Source organism: Lytechinus variegatus, chromosome 11, assembly GCF_018143015.1.
Source record: "Lytechinus variegatus isolate NC3 chromosome 11, Lvar_3.0, whole genome shotgun sequence".
Lineage (NCBI taxonomy): Eukaryota > Metazoa > Echinodermata > Echinoidea > Temnopleuroida > Toxopneustidae > Lytechinus > Lytechinus variegatus.
The window spans coordinates 6,748,130-6,763,896 of NC_054750.1; the positions used below are offsets into that span (position 1 = coordinate 6,748,130).

Here is a 15,767-nt window from a genome sequence, read left to right on the forward strand (position 1 = left end):
CCCTAAATGACCTTTGACCTTGGTCATGTGACGTGAAACTCATGCAGGATATTCAGTGATACTTGATTAACCTTATGTCCAAGTTTCATGAACTAGGTCCATATATTTTCTAAGTTATGATGACATTTCAAAAACTTAACCTCAGGTTAAGATTTCAATGTTGATTCCTCCAACATGGTCTAAGTTCATTGACCCTAAATGACCTTTGACCTTGGTCATGTGACATGAAACTTTAATAGGATGTTCAGTAATACTTGATTAACCTTATGGCCAAGTTTCATGAACTAGGTCCATATACTTTCTAAGTTATGATGTCATTTCAAAAACTTAACCTCAGGTTAAGATTTGATGTTGACGCCGCCGCCGTCGGAAAAGCGGCGCCTATAGTCTCACTCTGCTTCGCAGGTGAGACAAAAAGGAGAGTGGGGACATGACAGGACTTATGGTTAATTTTGTGACCCAAAATTGACTTGCAATTGATTGCCAGTTTCTTGCATCACTCCAATAGACCAGACGTGAGAAAAACAGATGAATCTAAAAAAAAATGACACCTTTTAATAACACTTGACTCTTTGACACTTATCCCCATGTCATCAAGGAAAATATATACATCATATACTTATTTTCATTTGTCTTGCTAATGACAAGTTAAAATATGAAACTTTTAAAATAGTTTGGAGGTAATTTTATATGAATTTGAAATTGAGCTTTATTTGACATGGATAAGTTTTATTTAACAAGATGGTACAATATTGTGTACTGTAGGTATACCGGTACATAAAATATTTGGTCCATAATTGGTATCTAGTCTGCATGCACAGACTCAAAGTTGACATCATTAAAAAAAAGCATGCTTATGATGGAGACTATACGCTAAAATGAATGATTGGAAACTAGTCTGCATTCACAGACTCAAATATGACTATTAGAATTTTTTCATGTCTATGATGGAGACTATACTCCAAAATTAATGTAGAAGTAGCTACAGAACATGAGTGGATATAGTCTTCTACTTCAGACTCCCCATTTTGCACTATGTGAAGCACCGAAGGTCTGTGCCTGTAGAATAATTGGAAGCTAGATTTACTGATCAATCCATTGCTACCAAATGCGTGGGTCCTATTTCATATTGTTATAATAACAAATGCACAACATTTATAACATATTTACTGTCAGCCAAGCAGATTGAAGGATTTCAGTGGCTTTTAACAGATGGCAAATTTGTGATTATAACAAATTTTATGAGGTGGGCCCATTGTCTTTGAGAATATCAACCAATATCACAAATACAACCCAATTAATTTTTGATTGAGCATTCAAAGCCAAACAAAGTGTTCCTGGTCTTTTGCTGATCATCCATGACCTCAGTCCTTGAATAGGGGAGGGGAAAGCAGAAAACCCTGTTGCAGGCCATTCATATGAGAATCTTCACCCTTTGATTCCATTTTTAAAGGAATTAATCCAGCTGATCATCCACGAGACAACGTACATGGAGTACTTCGTCATCAAGGCAACAATTGTTTCTTCCTCCAGGAGATACTATTCCTCATGAAGACTTTGTTCATTGATCATATAAGTGATGATGTCATAACCCATCGGTTTCATACTTAAGATCTTCCATTGCATCTGTTATCCTCTCCATCACAACTGCCAATCTGGAAACAAAGAGAATATTTTGTTATCATACTCTTCTTTTAATTCTTTGACTTTGGAACATATTGGAAAAACCCCAAAACAAGAGAGCATTTCACGAAAGGACTTGCTAGATGATTTATACGAAATTACCATGGTATTAGTCCTCAGCCAATCAAAATCAAGGAAAGATGTCTGGTCCGACAACTCCCCAGGACATTTGAATAATTTCAAAGCATATTAGTGTGATTTAGCAGGACATGGTGGATTTACAGGATAATGTTTGGTACTTAAGGCAGATACGAACCAATAGCGCCATCTCGAGTCCTCAACTGCTCATATCTGGCCAGTTTCCTGACCCCTAACACTATTGCAGTCTAGCAATTAAGACCCACTTGAATGATAACATATGCTAATTAACTACTCAATACATTCATACCGCAATAATTATGTTACCAAGTAGCAAAACAAAAGCTTTTACTCTCATAACATTTTAGTTTCTCTTTACAAATACAATTATAGACTATTCTCTGACTCTGGAGTAGTAGTAAAAAAAAAACGTATATTTTAAGACTATGTATCTATAACACACAGTCAATGAGAGACAAAACACAGTTCACTCCCCCTTTAAAAAAAACATGAAAATGCAAGATAGATATATGGAAAGAAGAGCTCGGACAAGGAAAATAAAAAGGATAAGAAAGATGAAGAGGAATAGAAGATAATGAGAATGTGGAGGACAATGGGAATGATGAAGATGTTGCAAAGAAGAGAGATTGAAGAGGCAAAAAGCTGGTGCCAATAACCTCACTGCACTGGATACAATTTAGTATGCATCAGGTGTAAAAACTTAATGAATATATCTTCCCAAATCAGTTACTAGAAAAGTGAAAAAGAATAAACTGAAGGAAACGGTTATCATGAACCACTCAAGAACTATGCATAATGGCAAAACTGTTATCATTTTTTTTGGGGGGGGAGATCTAATAATAAAACTTGCCTGTGTTTAAGATCAGAAAGCTCCCTCTTGTGTTCCTCATTTCCCGGTTCATCCTGCAATCTCTGTTTGGTCAGTTGAAGGGCTGCAGTCTACAAAAACAAATACATGTAGTATGAAAAGATTGCAGTTAAAAATTCATTGGAATGAAAACAGTCCATAGCTCAAAGCAGGGATGCAAATCTTGGAAACAAGATTGCAGTTTATGTTTGAAAATGCATTAAAATCTTAGAGGAACACAACTTTTATCTATTTCCCCTTCTATAAACATGTGTTCATTAAAAATCGTGAATTTATAAATCGTGGGTAGTTCCATATCTGAAGAATTTGGAACAAACTTTGTAAAAAAAAATAACACCCAAAAATAATGTCTCCTTCTGAAGAAGAAGACATTGCCAATGTAGCCAATGCACATGATCTCCTGTGAGAGAAATTATCAAGAAACAATGGAGAATTCATCCTGCAGCTGGTAGCATTTTTAAGTTGCTGAAAAAAATTACAACTTGAGCAGGATTACTGCAACAGGGTATTGTAATAAAGCAAAGGAGAGTTGATAATGCTTTCTTTTATGAGACAACAACGCAAAATGCTGGGCGGCCCATAGTTAAACGCACAATTATTTTCTTTTCAAGTTAACCCTCTTCAAATTCCTAAATCTGTAGCAAACTTCAAACTGAATTGAATTTTCTTCAAACCTTTTCAAGTTTGTCCTGCTCGGCTTCCTGTATCTTCTTCAAGCAATCTGCGATGGCAATGTTCTGGTACTGCTCCCGAAACGCCGCCTCTATGCCGATAATCCTCTGTGAGATACGCTTGAAATCTTCGGTCCTGTCGTGTACAATCTGACGATACGCAACAAAGTCATAGTCCGGGGATGTCCCTAGGTATGCTTTATGCCCTCTGTAAAGAATGTGTGGAAAAGATTAAAAAATATTAGTTGTCGCGTTGGGTCGGGCAGTCACGTTTATCCGACCATTTGAGAAAAGGGCCCCCTTTAATTCCCGAAACACCCGATTGGGTCAACCTGACCATTCAATAGTTTTGCTATAATTTTCGAAAAAATATCAGGTAAACTGGACCCAAACCTTTGGGAATTTAGGGTGCCCATTTCTCTAATAGTCGGGTAAACTGGACCTGACGTTTCGGGAATTTAGGGGGTCCTTTCCTCACATGGTCGGGTTACGCGTTTGCCCGATCAACGTGATAACCCAACGTGATGGCACAAGCCAAAAATTTCATATAGTACAAAACTGTATGTCTTCTTTTTTCTTATTTTCTCTATGCGACTGGCTTACAGGCATGTCGATACTACAAGATTATCACGTTGATCGGGCAAACGCGTAACCCAACGTGATGGCACAAGCCAAAAATTTTCATACAGTACAATACTGTATGTCTTCTTTTTTTCTTATTTTCTTTATGCGACTGGCTTACAGGCATGTTGATACTACAAGATTATTTACAATGTCATTAGCTACTCAATTTTTATCTATTCCATAATAAAAGCTATGATATTTGCTGAAATGTTGATAGCAAAATACTAAATTTAAATCAAAGGAAATCAATGCAACACAGATTCACATGCATAAATACAACAGGGAGGTATCAGAATAACAAATACAAAGAAATTACATGAGTGTACAATGTATGTTAGCCTAGAATAAGATGTCTAATGAGCTACATTGTTCTCAATGAAGTGTTCAACTAGAGCATAAATAAAAGGTCAAGTCCACCCCAGGAAAATGCCAACATCAATAAATAGAGAAAAATCAAACCAGCATAGTGCTAAAAATTTCATCAAAATCTGATGTAAAATAAGAAAGTTATGACATTTTAGAGTTTTGCTTATTTTTCACCAAAACAGTGATATGCACAACTATGTGAGTCAGTGGATGATGTCCATCACCCACTATTTCTTTTGTTTTTTTTATTGTTTGAATTATACAATATTTCATTTTTTAGATTTTACAATAAGGACCAACTTGACTGAACCATATAGTATTAAATGATGCTAATTCCACATGTTCAGGGAGGAATTGTGGTATCACTGACAATGAGGAGAAAATCAGAAAATTTCATATTTCATATAATAAAATACAAAATAAATAGTGAGTGGATGAAGTCATAGTCTCCTCATTTGCATACCAGCCAGGATGTGCATATGTCTTGTAAAATTTAGCAAAAATTTAAAATGTCATAACTTTCTTATTTTACATCTGATTTTGATGAAATTTTCAGTGTTATGCTTGTTGGATTTTTGTCTTTTTATTCAAATCAACTTTTTGTTGGGGTGGACTTGTCCTTTAATTATGATAGTTGCAAAACTGCATGGCCTAAGAACAGATGGTCTAATTCTCAGATCGTCTAAACACCATCATGGCTAAAACCGCCTTGATCAAACTATTATTGTTTGATCCAGGATAGAAAATAATCATTTTTAGGGGCTATCTTTTTTTCCACATTGGGGCAATAGTGGAATTTGGGGCTATTTCTTTGATTTTAAGGGCTACTTTCTAGGGTAACAAGAAATTAAGAAAAAATTTGACAAGCAAAAAAAAAAGATTTTTCACCCAAAATTGATATTTCATCCAAAAAAAAATGTGACAAGCAAAAACAAAAGGTCTTCACTTTCATAAGGGGCGGGGCACACTTCTGTTTTGATGACATTTTTACATTACAAATTTTCCTTTTTCTTCTCAAAAGGAAGAGGGCAAGGGCCAGCTGTGCCCCCCCCCCCCCTGGATCCGCCAGTGGCTGGTATCCATCATAAAAAGATGTTTATGCTGCAGCAAAGGAAAGAAGAAAAAATATGGAAACCTAATTAAACCTAATAAAAAAAAGCTCTCAGGATTAATGACATTGTCTTCTTATTAACTTACTCATCTAATAGATGGTAGACCCTGACTCTCTCCTCCTGCAGCGAATAAAACTCGTGAAGCATGGTCTTTTGTCCTTCAACTTTCTGTAATGAATAAAAATAATAGTAGGCAATGATTTAATTTTTATATTGGGCTGTCCATAGACATTGGCCTAGCTGTTTTCTGAACATGGGCTTAATTCAATGTCTGGTGTAAAATTGTGATTTAACTATGGATAGCCCATTATGTGACATATACGGTATATGCCTCTAAGCTCAATAGAGCACCAAAGTGATGACATCACTAAATAAAAACTATTTCACATTTCAATGTTTTAATACCATAGCTTCGCTGGTCATGATGAAAAACAGCGGAATTTGGTAAAAATCAATTCATGGGGGCTCAAGATATGGCCTAATAAATACCACTTACTCAATGAACAAGATTATGATAATAATAATAAACTAGATTTTAATTCGTCATTAGGACGAATTAGGTGGTCTGTCATGATTTTTCATTCAGTGTCGGCTGATGTTGTATGAAATGATTTTTTAGATATGATTCATAATCTTGATCATAGACATTCTAGGAATAAATTTTTACCATTGCTAAATGTGATTATTAATGTGGTGATAACAACCGTCATGATTACAATGATAATGCAATACGGTAAATACGACATGAAGTTTGGAGCACGTAAAATGCCTTAAAACTCCTCAAAAATTTGATACGATTTACCGAAATTGGCTTTCCAAAATTGCGCTATGAAAGGAGCCTTCTATTTCAGAGCAGCAAATTTTTAATCTACAGTTTCATGTTTTGTATGGAAATCTTTTTAAAAATTGTTTATTCTGTCAACATTTTTTCTTTAAAGCTTTCAAACAAGAATTTTCACAATGTTCAAAACGTCTGGTAAATTTGAATTATTTTTAATGAGAAATTTTGCAATGCTACAATTTCACAGCATTCACTTCAAAACTCACTAGTGATGTATCTGATGAAAGAATTAAGTAGATTTTTTTGGGGGGGAATGTTTGCAAAATTTCTGAAATTCCTAAACATTTCACATTATATTTTCCGTCAAGAATTTTCAATATCGATTTATTAATTGTGTATGACTTTAGCATTAACTTGAAAATTCTTTCTTGATGACTTTACAAAAAAAAGTTAGGTGAAAGATTCAAATACAGGCAATTTTCCCGCAAAATTTCAAGAAAATATTTATTTAAGTAAATTGTATTTTTTTTATTTCACAGAAGGTATCTGAAAATCTGTTATATGTTATATTTAGTGAAAATAACCAAATAAAAAAAATCTGTAAATTTCCACAAAATGTCCGGAATGAAATTTTTCAACACAATAGCTTCTCGATATTGTAGCGTTTACTAAGAAAATGCATAAATGATGTTTTACAATGTTAAAATTAGCTCTTAAAAAGTTCAGGAAAACTACGAAAAATGTCTTACATGAAAAACCGCAAAACCAGTGGGCTTAAAATTTACAGGAAGACCGTAAAATTGATTAATAAAACATTTTCTTTAAAAAATTCGCAAAAATTAGGCCAAGAAAAATTTGTCGAAAATTTAAACAGCTCACAACACATTGATGCTGTGGTCAAAAGTGAAAATTATTCACACGTTATTTGTAGAGAATTTTTTTGACTACATCATATCAAAATTTGAGAAAAAACTAACCACTAATAAAAAAGATACGGTCAAATATGCATAAATACGTTGACGTATATTGCAAAAATGTGTAATTTTTATTTCTAACATAATTTTGTGGTATTTACACAATCTCCAAATGAGATATTTACTCTATCCAAGAGTGAGAAAAAATTGGGGGTCAACGGACTCCTTGAAGAGCTACAGTGAATTTTATATAGGCATATTTTTGCCCACTTTTGACTTGTTTTGCGAGTTTGCACGCGCGTGTAATGCACATTTGAATTGACGCGCATTTGGGTATTATTGGTCGTTAGAGGCTGAATGAGGTATCAAAGTAATCAGAAGATCATGGACAGTGAACAGACATAAAATAAATGAAGACTCGAAGATGCATACCGATGGTAGGAGCAAAAACGTGCACGCATACCTGTGCGCGCGCAAATTTTTGACATGCTCAAAATGGCCTGAAACGTACCCAAATTTGACCACGATTGATTTGGGGAATTTTAAAATTTTGACGCGCGCGTACGTGCGCGTCGTGACCTTTGCATGACCTCTGTTGACATGTCCTGATGACCTGTCATCTGAACTTGATATGATGCAAATATGAATGATTTATGATGATTAGTTGCGATGATATGATCAATAATTTAATTTTACAAAATGGCGCCTAGATGACGTCATCAGGACTTGATGACCTTGAAAAGTTTCGTTTCGCGATTCCACAATAATAGCCATACATGACATGAAAATCAAGAAATTTGACAGGCCCGATTTTGAGATAACCTGGCGACAAAATTTGGCAATAAAAATAAATAAAGTAAAATCTGACGAATATAATAGGTGATCTGTCATATTCATGACAGACCACCTAATGATAGAAGAATAAAGAATAAATACATATCATTAAACTCATATAAAGTCAATGTATTATTTGCCTGGTTCACAACATTAAGATTAGAACCAGGTCAATAATAAATTGATTTCAATGGGGCTAATTTTGTATTCACATTCACATTAGGTCAAACTCTTGGATCCCTCTGGCTCTGCCTGATTCCAACCAAATTTGGGATCTGGTTGCGGAGGTATTTTTGAACGGCATACTCTAACATAAGGAAATACAATAGTAAAAATGGTGAAATGCTAAAATAGAAAATTTTTGAAATCACACTTCAGTACTTTATCAGCTCATTTGTGTTTCTCAGATCAATCATACCTTAACTATTTTTGGAATAATAACTGAATTACGGAAGTTTTTTCAAAGTAAAAACAATTGCTCTGTAATGTACTAAGATATTCCTGACAATTTTGTTGTTCAGATGGACCATGCAGACATATGATATTGATAGATCTTGGTACTGTTATACCCAAATTGGTCACTAGAATTAAATCTTTTCAAAACTTTCAAAAAATATAAATAAATATTTGATGCAGGGGCTGCGGAATGGTTTTCAAAGGGGGGGAGGGGCTGACTATGCAAAAAATCACAATCCTATGGTCATTTTTACGTTTTTGTACACAGTTTTGGAAAAAAGTGGAAGCCCCCCCCCCCCCCCCCCCCCCCGTGATGTTAGTAAGTTTATTAGGTCTGGCCAAGTATAATTTAGGCAAAATCAAAATACAACAAAAATGAGTAGGCTAATGGTACAAATGAGACCAAATGGTAATAGATGGGGGCAGGGTGACCAGATTTCACAAAATGAAATACGGGACAATCGACAAAAAGGATCAACAAAGATACAAAGTGTAAGACTTGTGAAAAGAAAGAAAAAAAAAACGAACTGAAGGGGAAAATGTAGAGAAAAAATTGAAGAAAGTTAGAATAAAAGAAGGATGAAAGAAAGAATAAAAGAGAGAGAAAAGGTTTCCGTCATTCTTTGAAATGAATATAGAAAGTAAGAAAGAAAGGAAGGAAAGATGAATAAATGTGTGAAAGACAAAATAAAGGAGAAAAGGGAAAAAAAGAAAATAAGAAAAAAGGGGTGAAAAGAAAGAATGAAGGAATTAAAAATGTTTCCCTTATTCTTTGGAAGAAAGAAACAAACAAAGAAGAAAACAGGAAGGGAGGAAGAAAGGGAAAGAAATGATAAGGGAAAAGAATTAGAAGGAAATATATCATAAATAATGAAAGGAGGAAAGAATGAAGGGAAGAGAGAATGAAAGAAAGAGAAAATAATGGAAGGAGAGAAAGAACAAAAAAGAGAGAAAGGGAGAAGGAAGCAAAGAAAAGTTTAAGGAAAGATGAATTCAGGAAATAGAAAATGAAATTTAATAAAGGAAATCAGAAAGAAGGAAAGAAAGACAAATGAACAGAGAGAGAAAGCTTCAGGGAAAAAAAGATTGGAAATAAAGATAGATGGAACAAAAAAGGGCAAGCAGGAAGGATATAAAGATGAACAAAGAATGATACAAAAGAAAGAGGAAAAGTTAAAAATTCAAGCAAACAAAAAATCCAGTCATCTAACAAAAATCATGATGATATTTGGTGCTTGATACATTTTTAGAATTTTGAAAAACTAAAATGTTTTAGACAATAAAATTTCAAAGTAAAACATTGTCAAACTTAAAAATTAGATGAAACATATCATACACAACAAGACTCAAAACGAAAGCTGAAACAACAAGATCTAGTTATGAAAACTCAATAATATATTATTTGTTACACCGATTACATCTCCAAATTAGTTTCATTGTTATCTCTGCTTCGTCATCTGTCGGTTATTTGATGAAAATTCATCACTTTTAAATGTATTAACTACATTTTGTTCAATATTCTTAAATACGGGACAAATAGGCGTCCTGGGAAGGGTTTATCGAGACGCCGGGACAAAGGAGCAAAATATGGAACAATCCCGGGAAATACGGGACGTCTGGTCACCCTGGATGGGGGGGGGGTCGGGTGTCCGGACAGTTTATCTTTTTAAAGCCTTCTTTTTTGTCTTTTGGATTACACTAAAAATATGAATTCAATACTTGTCAAGACTCAAGATCAAGCTTGTAATCCTCTTCTATTTTGTTCTTTATATTTCCTAACATTTTGCACTAAAAATTGATGAAACTTCACTTGTAATTTTTTCCAAATGACTTTCTAAAAGTAAAATTAATCATCCGGACGCACAAGCTGTCCGGACACACAACAGGATAGGAAGTAGGATACCACTCATGCCACTCATTCAATGAACAAGGTTATTATAACTAAAATATACTAGAACTAGACTAAAATTACTAGATAATGTAAATGTGTGTAACTAGAACATGTAGAATAGAAAGGTTAAGTTTAGCTAATTTACTGACAAAATCAAGCGTAAGCGGGTGCCAAGCATACAAGGCTAGACGGCGCTAGTGATAGATATATATCTCTATGGCGCGAGTGCACTTTCTCATCATAAAGCTCGTAGAAAAAAAAAATGGTTATACAGCCCAGCCCGCACGCGGGGCAGCTGGCGTTATCCCGACTGCGGGGAGGTGCAGGTTCGGAACGGTAGGCTATATTTGGTTGGACGTGGATGCGAAAGAGCACTCGCATCGGTCACGCCAGATTATTGCAATTTTATTCACTCACAAACAATATCTCTTCACAAAATTGATAAGATCATAAGAGTACTAATTTCGTCAGTTGAATCACGGGAAATTCGTTTCATTACCATTTTAATACTTTATTTTAGTCGTATTTGTCCTGATCTTGATCAACTTAAGTCTTAACGAAGTTCCAGCATCCAGCAATCCGCTGACATGGACTTTCCCCATTGCGCAACTAACTGAAATTATCACCTGATTTTTCGCTTTGTCGGACTTGGGAAGCGCAGTCTTCCTGCTATTAGCTCAAACGTATAGGAGTCTCTTTTTTTTTGGGGGGGGGGGGCAGCGGCCGGTGGTGAAATGAGCCAATAATGTTAAGGGCCCAGACATCGCATATGGAGATTAATGAAAAAGCAGTGAGCGACAGGGTGACCAGACGTCCCGTATTTCCCGGGATTGTCCCGTATTTTGCTTCTTTGTCCCGGCGTCCCGACAAACCCTTCCCGGGACGCCTATTTGTCCCGTATTTCAGAATATTGAACAAAATGTATTTAAAAGTGACGAATTTTCATCCAAATAACCAACATATGAAGAAGCAGAGACAACAATGAAATTGATGAATAAACTTATGCAAGTTCTGCGGTGATTTTCTTGCTAACCCCAATACATCGCAAACGAACTGGCCTCCTGCCATTGTGTGGCAGGCTACTATAGCTAGGCATGTAGGATCGGAGCAGATTCTCTCCATCAAACGTGCGAAAATAATCACAAAAAATGTACAAAATTTGTATGATATTTTGGGTTCTCAGATTACTGATTTGGAGATGTGATCGGAGGAACAAGTTCTTGAGTTTATAGATCTAGTTGTTTAAGCCTTCGTCGTTTTGAGTCTTGTTGTGTATGATGCCGCGATGCTTCATCTAATTTTTAAATAAAAAGAAAATCACTTTGAAATTTTATTCATTTCTGAAACTTTTATTTTAGTTTTAAAAACATATTTGAAAAACACCAAATATCATTCTGAATTTTTGTTAGATGATTGGATTTTGTTTGCTTGAAGTCTGAACTTTTTTCCTCTTTCTTACTTTTCTATCCTTCTTTCTTCATCCATCTACCCTTCCTGCTTGCCCGTTTTTATTCCATCTATCTTTCTTTCCTGATCCTTTCTCTGTTCATTTTTCTTTCTTTTCTTCTTTTTCTTACCTGTCCTTATCAAATTTCCTTTTTTTATTTCCTTCCTTCTTTCTTTCTTTAAACTTTTTTCTCCCCCTCCCTCCCTTCCTCTCCTTTTTCTTTTAATTCTTTCTCTTCTTCCATTATGTTTTCATTCCTCCTCACTTCATTCTTTCTCCCTCTCTTTCCTCCTTTCATTCTTTATTTTATTTTCACTTCTAATTCTTTCCCTTATTCTTTCTCTTCCTCCCTCCCTTAATTCCTTCCCTCCTCACTTACTGTTTTCATTCTTTCTTAATTGTTCGTTTCTTTCTTTCAAAGAATGAAGGAAACATTTTTCTTTCCTTCATTTTTTCTTTCCTCCTCCTTTTTCTTACTTTCTTTTTTTCTCTCCTTTATTTTGTCTTTCACACATGTATTCTTCTTCCATTCCTTTCTTTTTCTTTCTTTCGGTATTCCATTCAAAGAATGACAGAAACTTTTTTCGCTTTTTGTTCTTTCTTTCATCGTTTTATTCTAACTTTCTTTAATTCTTTTTTTCCCTTCATTTTCCCCTTCATTTTTTCTTTCTTTCTTCTCAATTCATCTTTTTTCTTTCGTCTTTTCTTTCTCTCCTTCATTCTATCGTTCACCCTCCCTTCCAATTCATAATAATTTTTCACAGGTGTAACACTGTGTAATCTTCTTTGTTGATCTTTTTTGTCGATTGTCCCGTATTTCATTTTGTGAAATCTGGTCACCCTGGTGTGCAAGCGAAGCAGGTGAGCAAGACTTTGATATTTTTCTAATGTAGGCCTATGTGTCTTTGACAAAATTAGATATTACACAAAATCTAATTTTGTGAAAGACTTACATTTTTATGATATTAAGAAAATAATTATACAACTTTCACCTTCCCTTTTCCTTTTTTTTCTTAATTGTGATCGATTTGTATTTATTTGTTTATTTTTCATCGTTTTATTTTGGGGGTCGTTCTGGCCACGGCTCCTCCATCTACCGTCATGTGGCAACGGCAGATTCGATTACCAACAGGGGCACTGATGCCTCTCCCCCCCCCCCTCCTCACCAAAAAAAAATCTTACATAAACAAAACACACAAGGACAAAGTCAGCTTTACAGTCGCACCCTATTTTTTCTGTTAACCTTTTCAAATACCCCCCCTCCCCCGGAGAGAGCCAGCTAAAAATTGTGCAGCTCCCTGCAACCACGTACCTGGATTGATCTAGGGGGGCGGCAAGCCTGATGTCCATGTCCGCTTTTTTTCCTCAATAGTCAGGTTTATAATCCCTGACTTTTTCTTCATTCTTTTCTTATTTCGAACAGATGGGGACGGGGTGCTTAAAATATCATATTGGAGACTCTCTGTTCCCAATTTTTAATAACATGGGCGACGGCTCGGAGCAAAGTTTAAAGAGGGGGGCACAGGAAAAAGGGCATATTTTCTTTCAAAAAGGGCTGTATCTTAAACATGGCCATATCCATTTTTTGCGGGGAAGTACACGTAAACTAATTGGAAAAACTCAAAAGCGAGATGGCAAAGCGACCGAGCTTAACATTGAGGCGTGTTTGCATTTTCTTACGTGAAATTATTTGTGCATACTATTTTATGAAAATCTGCAGTAATAAAATGTCGGTATCCAAAATTTCGAGGGAGGGGGCGATTGCCCCCACTCACACGACTCATGCCTTTTAAGACACGTAGGGTTATTTCAACATTTTTATTCTTATTCAATATGTATTTGAAGAAGGAAGCAGAATGGAGCTGAAAAAAAAACGCTTTTTTCAGGACAACTTATCTGATATGAAGAACAGACACCTATGAGAAGGCAAAGCGGGGGCACTCGTTAATACATAAATAGGTCCTAAAGACGCAAGAACACGTTCGTGGAGACACTTTTCTTGAGCAAAAGGTTCACTCATACGAGAAAGGGCATATAAGAATGTAAAGGGGCACTTGCTAACGGCATAAAACGATTGTGTTTCGGGTGAAAGGGGCACAGGACATGTTCGTAAGGGGCACATTTCTTGTGTAAAAAGGGCACCGATTCGAGAAAGGGCACTTACAAGAAGCCAATATGGAACCCTTTTAATGGAACATTAAAAGGGTCCTTAATTCTCAAAAGGGGCACAGAAAACGTCCGTAAGAGGGTTTCGAGAGAGAAAAAAAACTGGCACTTATACGAGAAAGGGGTGTCGTGCGTGGTCTAGTGGTTCTGACTCTCGCCTTTCAAACAGAGGTTCTTGAGTTCGAATCCTATATAGCTATGGCGTGTTTTCTTTCAGCAAGAAATTTTACTGCACTAGACCCAGGTGAGGTAAATGGGTACCGGCAGGAAGTGATTCCTCAAAAAAGCTGCATGTGCGCACCAAATCGGTAGACTAGCTCAGCCGGGGTAATACAGGAGACAGTGCTCGTGAGGGGGGGGGGCATTTTTATTGCATAAAAAGGGCACCTTTCAGTGCTTCAAAAAGTGGGGGCGCTGTGCCCGCCATGATCGCCGCCCATGATCTTCTCCAAGTGGCGTAACCCCTGCAGAAGTATGTCTCCTGTGTTGTATTGATTTGAGTCCGACTCATAAGTTGGGTTTTAGATTTTAAAGAGCATTGAAAAAACGGAGTAAACAAAACTAGTTGAGACTATGAATACTGAATATTATTTTTCCAGCCTATAGCATCAACCCCGCTTGTATTGGTGCCGAAAATATAAGATTATAATTTTCTTCGAGGTCTGACATAATTATGTAACCACTAGCAAGCGTTGTTACAGCGGTATAGGTTGGCAACCTGAGCTTTTATGCAGACGATTTTACAATAAGGTTACCAACCTTAGAAAATCTAGATTAGGGTATAATATGCCGACCTAAATTTTCTAAGGTTGGAAAAAAAAAATTATGCAATCTGGCCCATGCATGGACTTTTCTGAAAATGGCCTGATATACCCCCTTTTCCACACTGAGCATTGTCACAATTAGGGCTCAGCCATTTCACATCCGAAAATGAATGGCAAAGTCTTGATAAACCGGGCCCAAGATTTTATCGAAACTGGTTTTTAAATGAGCACCCGACCGCCCCCTTCCGTCTGTTTGCCAGCTGAGCATAACAAATTCAAGCAGGGTCGTTCGGCCCACTGAGAAATATACTTTAGGGAGTTTATTTTGCATTCATCATATACGGGTATAACGGAGATTTCAGCAACAGTTCACAAACTTAAAAGGGTACTCCGGGCTGAAAATAATTATATCTAAATAAAGTTAGTAAAATTCATTGAGCAAAATGCTGGAAATTTTAATCTAATAACAAATAAGGAAGTTATTCAGAGCACTTGGAAGATTTTTTTTTACAGGGGTTGCTGAATTAAATTTGATAAGAAAAAGAGAAGGGTTTCTCTGTAAAAATAAAGGTCGTTTTTGTCGCGGGAAATTTGACCCAAAAAAAATGTTTCACTTTAAAACAAAAATGAAGGCCATTTTAATAATGATGAATTATTTGACAAGCAAGAAAAAAGGGGGTTAACAAAATGGAGATTATTTTGTTATATTTCTCCATTTTTGGCACACGTTACAGAATTCCAGGGGTATACCTATGAAGAATAACACACGCAGCACCCTCCCCCCCCCATCGTTTTAATTCGGTCAAATATTGAAATGACATCATTACACAAAATAAAGTACAAAAGAAATGGGGAAATGGGAAGAAATTGGGATATGACATCCGGGGGGGGGGCGTTTCATGAAAGGACTTTTCAGACGTTTTATCCGACACGGTCCCATTTTATCCGACAGTTACCATAGCAACAGTACCTCTCAGCCAATCAACATCAGAAAAAGATGTCAGATCTGACAACTTGTCGGATGAAAATGTTGATGAAATGCTCCCGTGTGACATGGATAAATTTGCTCATTGAATATTCATCATGTATAG

At 35.9% G+C, this 15,767-nt stretch overlaps 1 protein-coding gene across 1 annotated transcript; it reads right to left on the minus strand.

Moving 5' to 3' along the window:
- Positions 1-418: 418 nt before the first annotated feature.
- Positions 419-10,869, minus strand: LOC121424477 (required for excision 1-B domain-containing protein-like). The gene is made up of 5 exons (XM_041620175.1): positions 10,799-10,869; positions 5,509-5,591; positions 3,325-3,529; positions 2,633-2,721; positions 419-1,655 (listed from the first exon to the last, which is right to left on the minus strand). Exons 1-5 carry the CDS (start codon positions 10,799-10,801, stop codon positions 1,586-1,588), a joined length of 450 nt encoding a protein of 149 aa, XP_041476109.1. The 5' UTR covers positions 10,802-10,869; the 3' UTR covers positions 419-1,585.
- Positions 10,870-15,767: the final 4,898 nt, after the last annotated feature.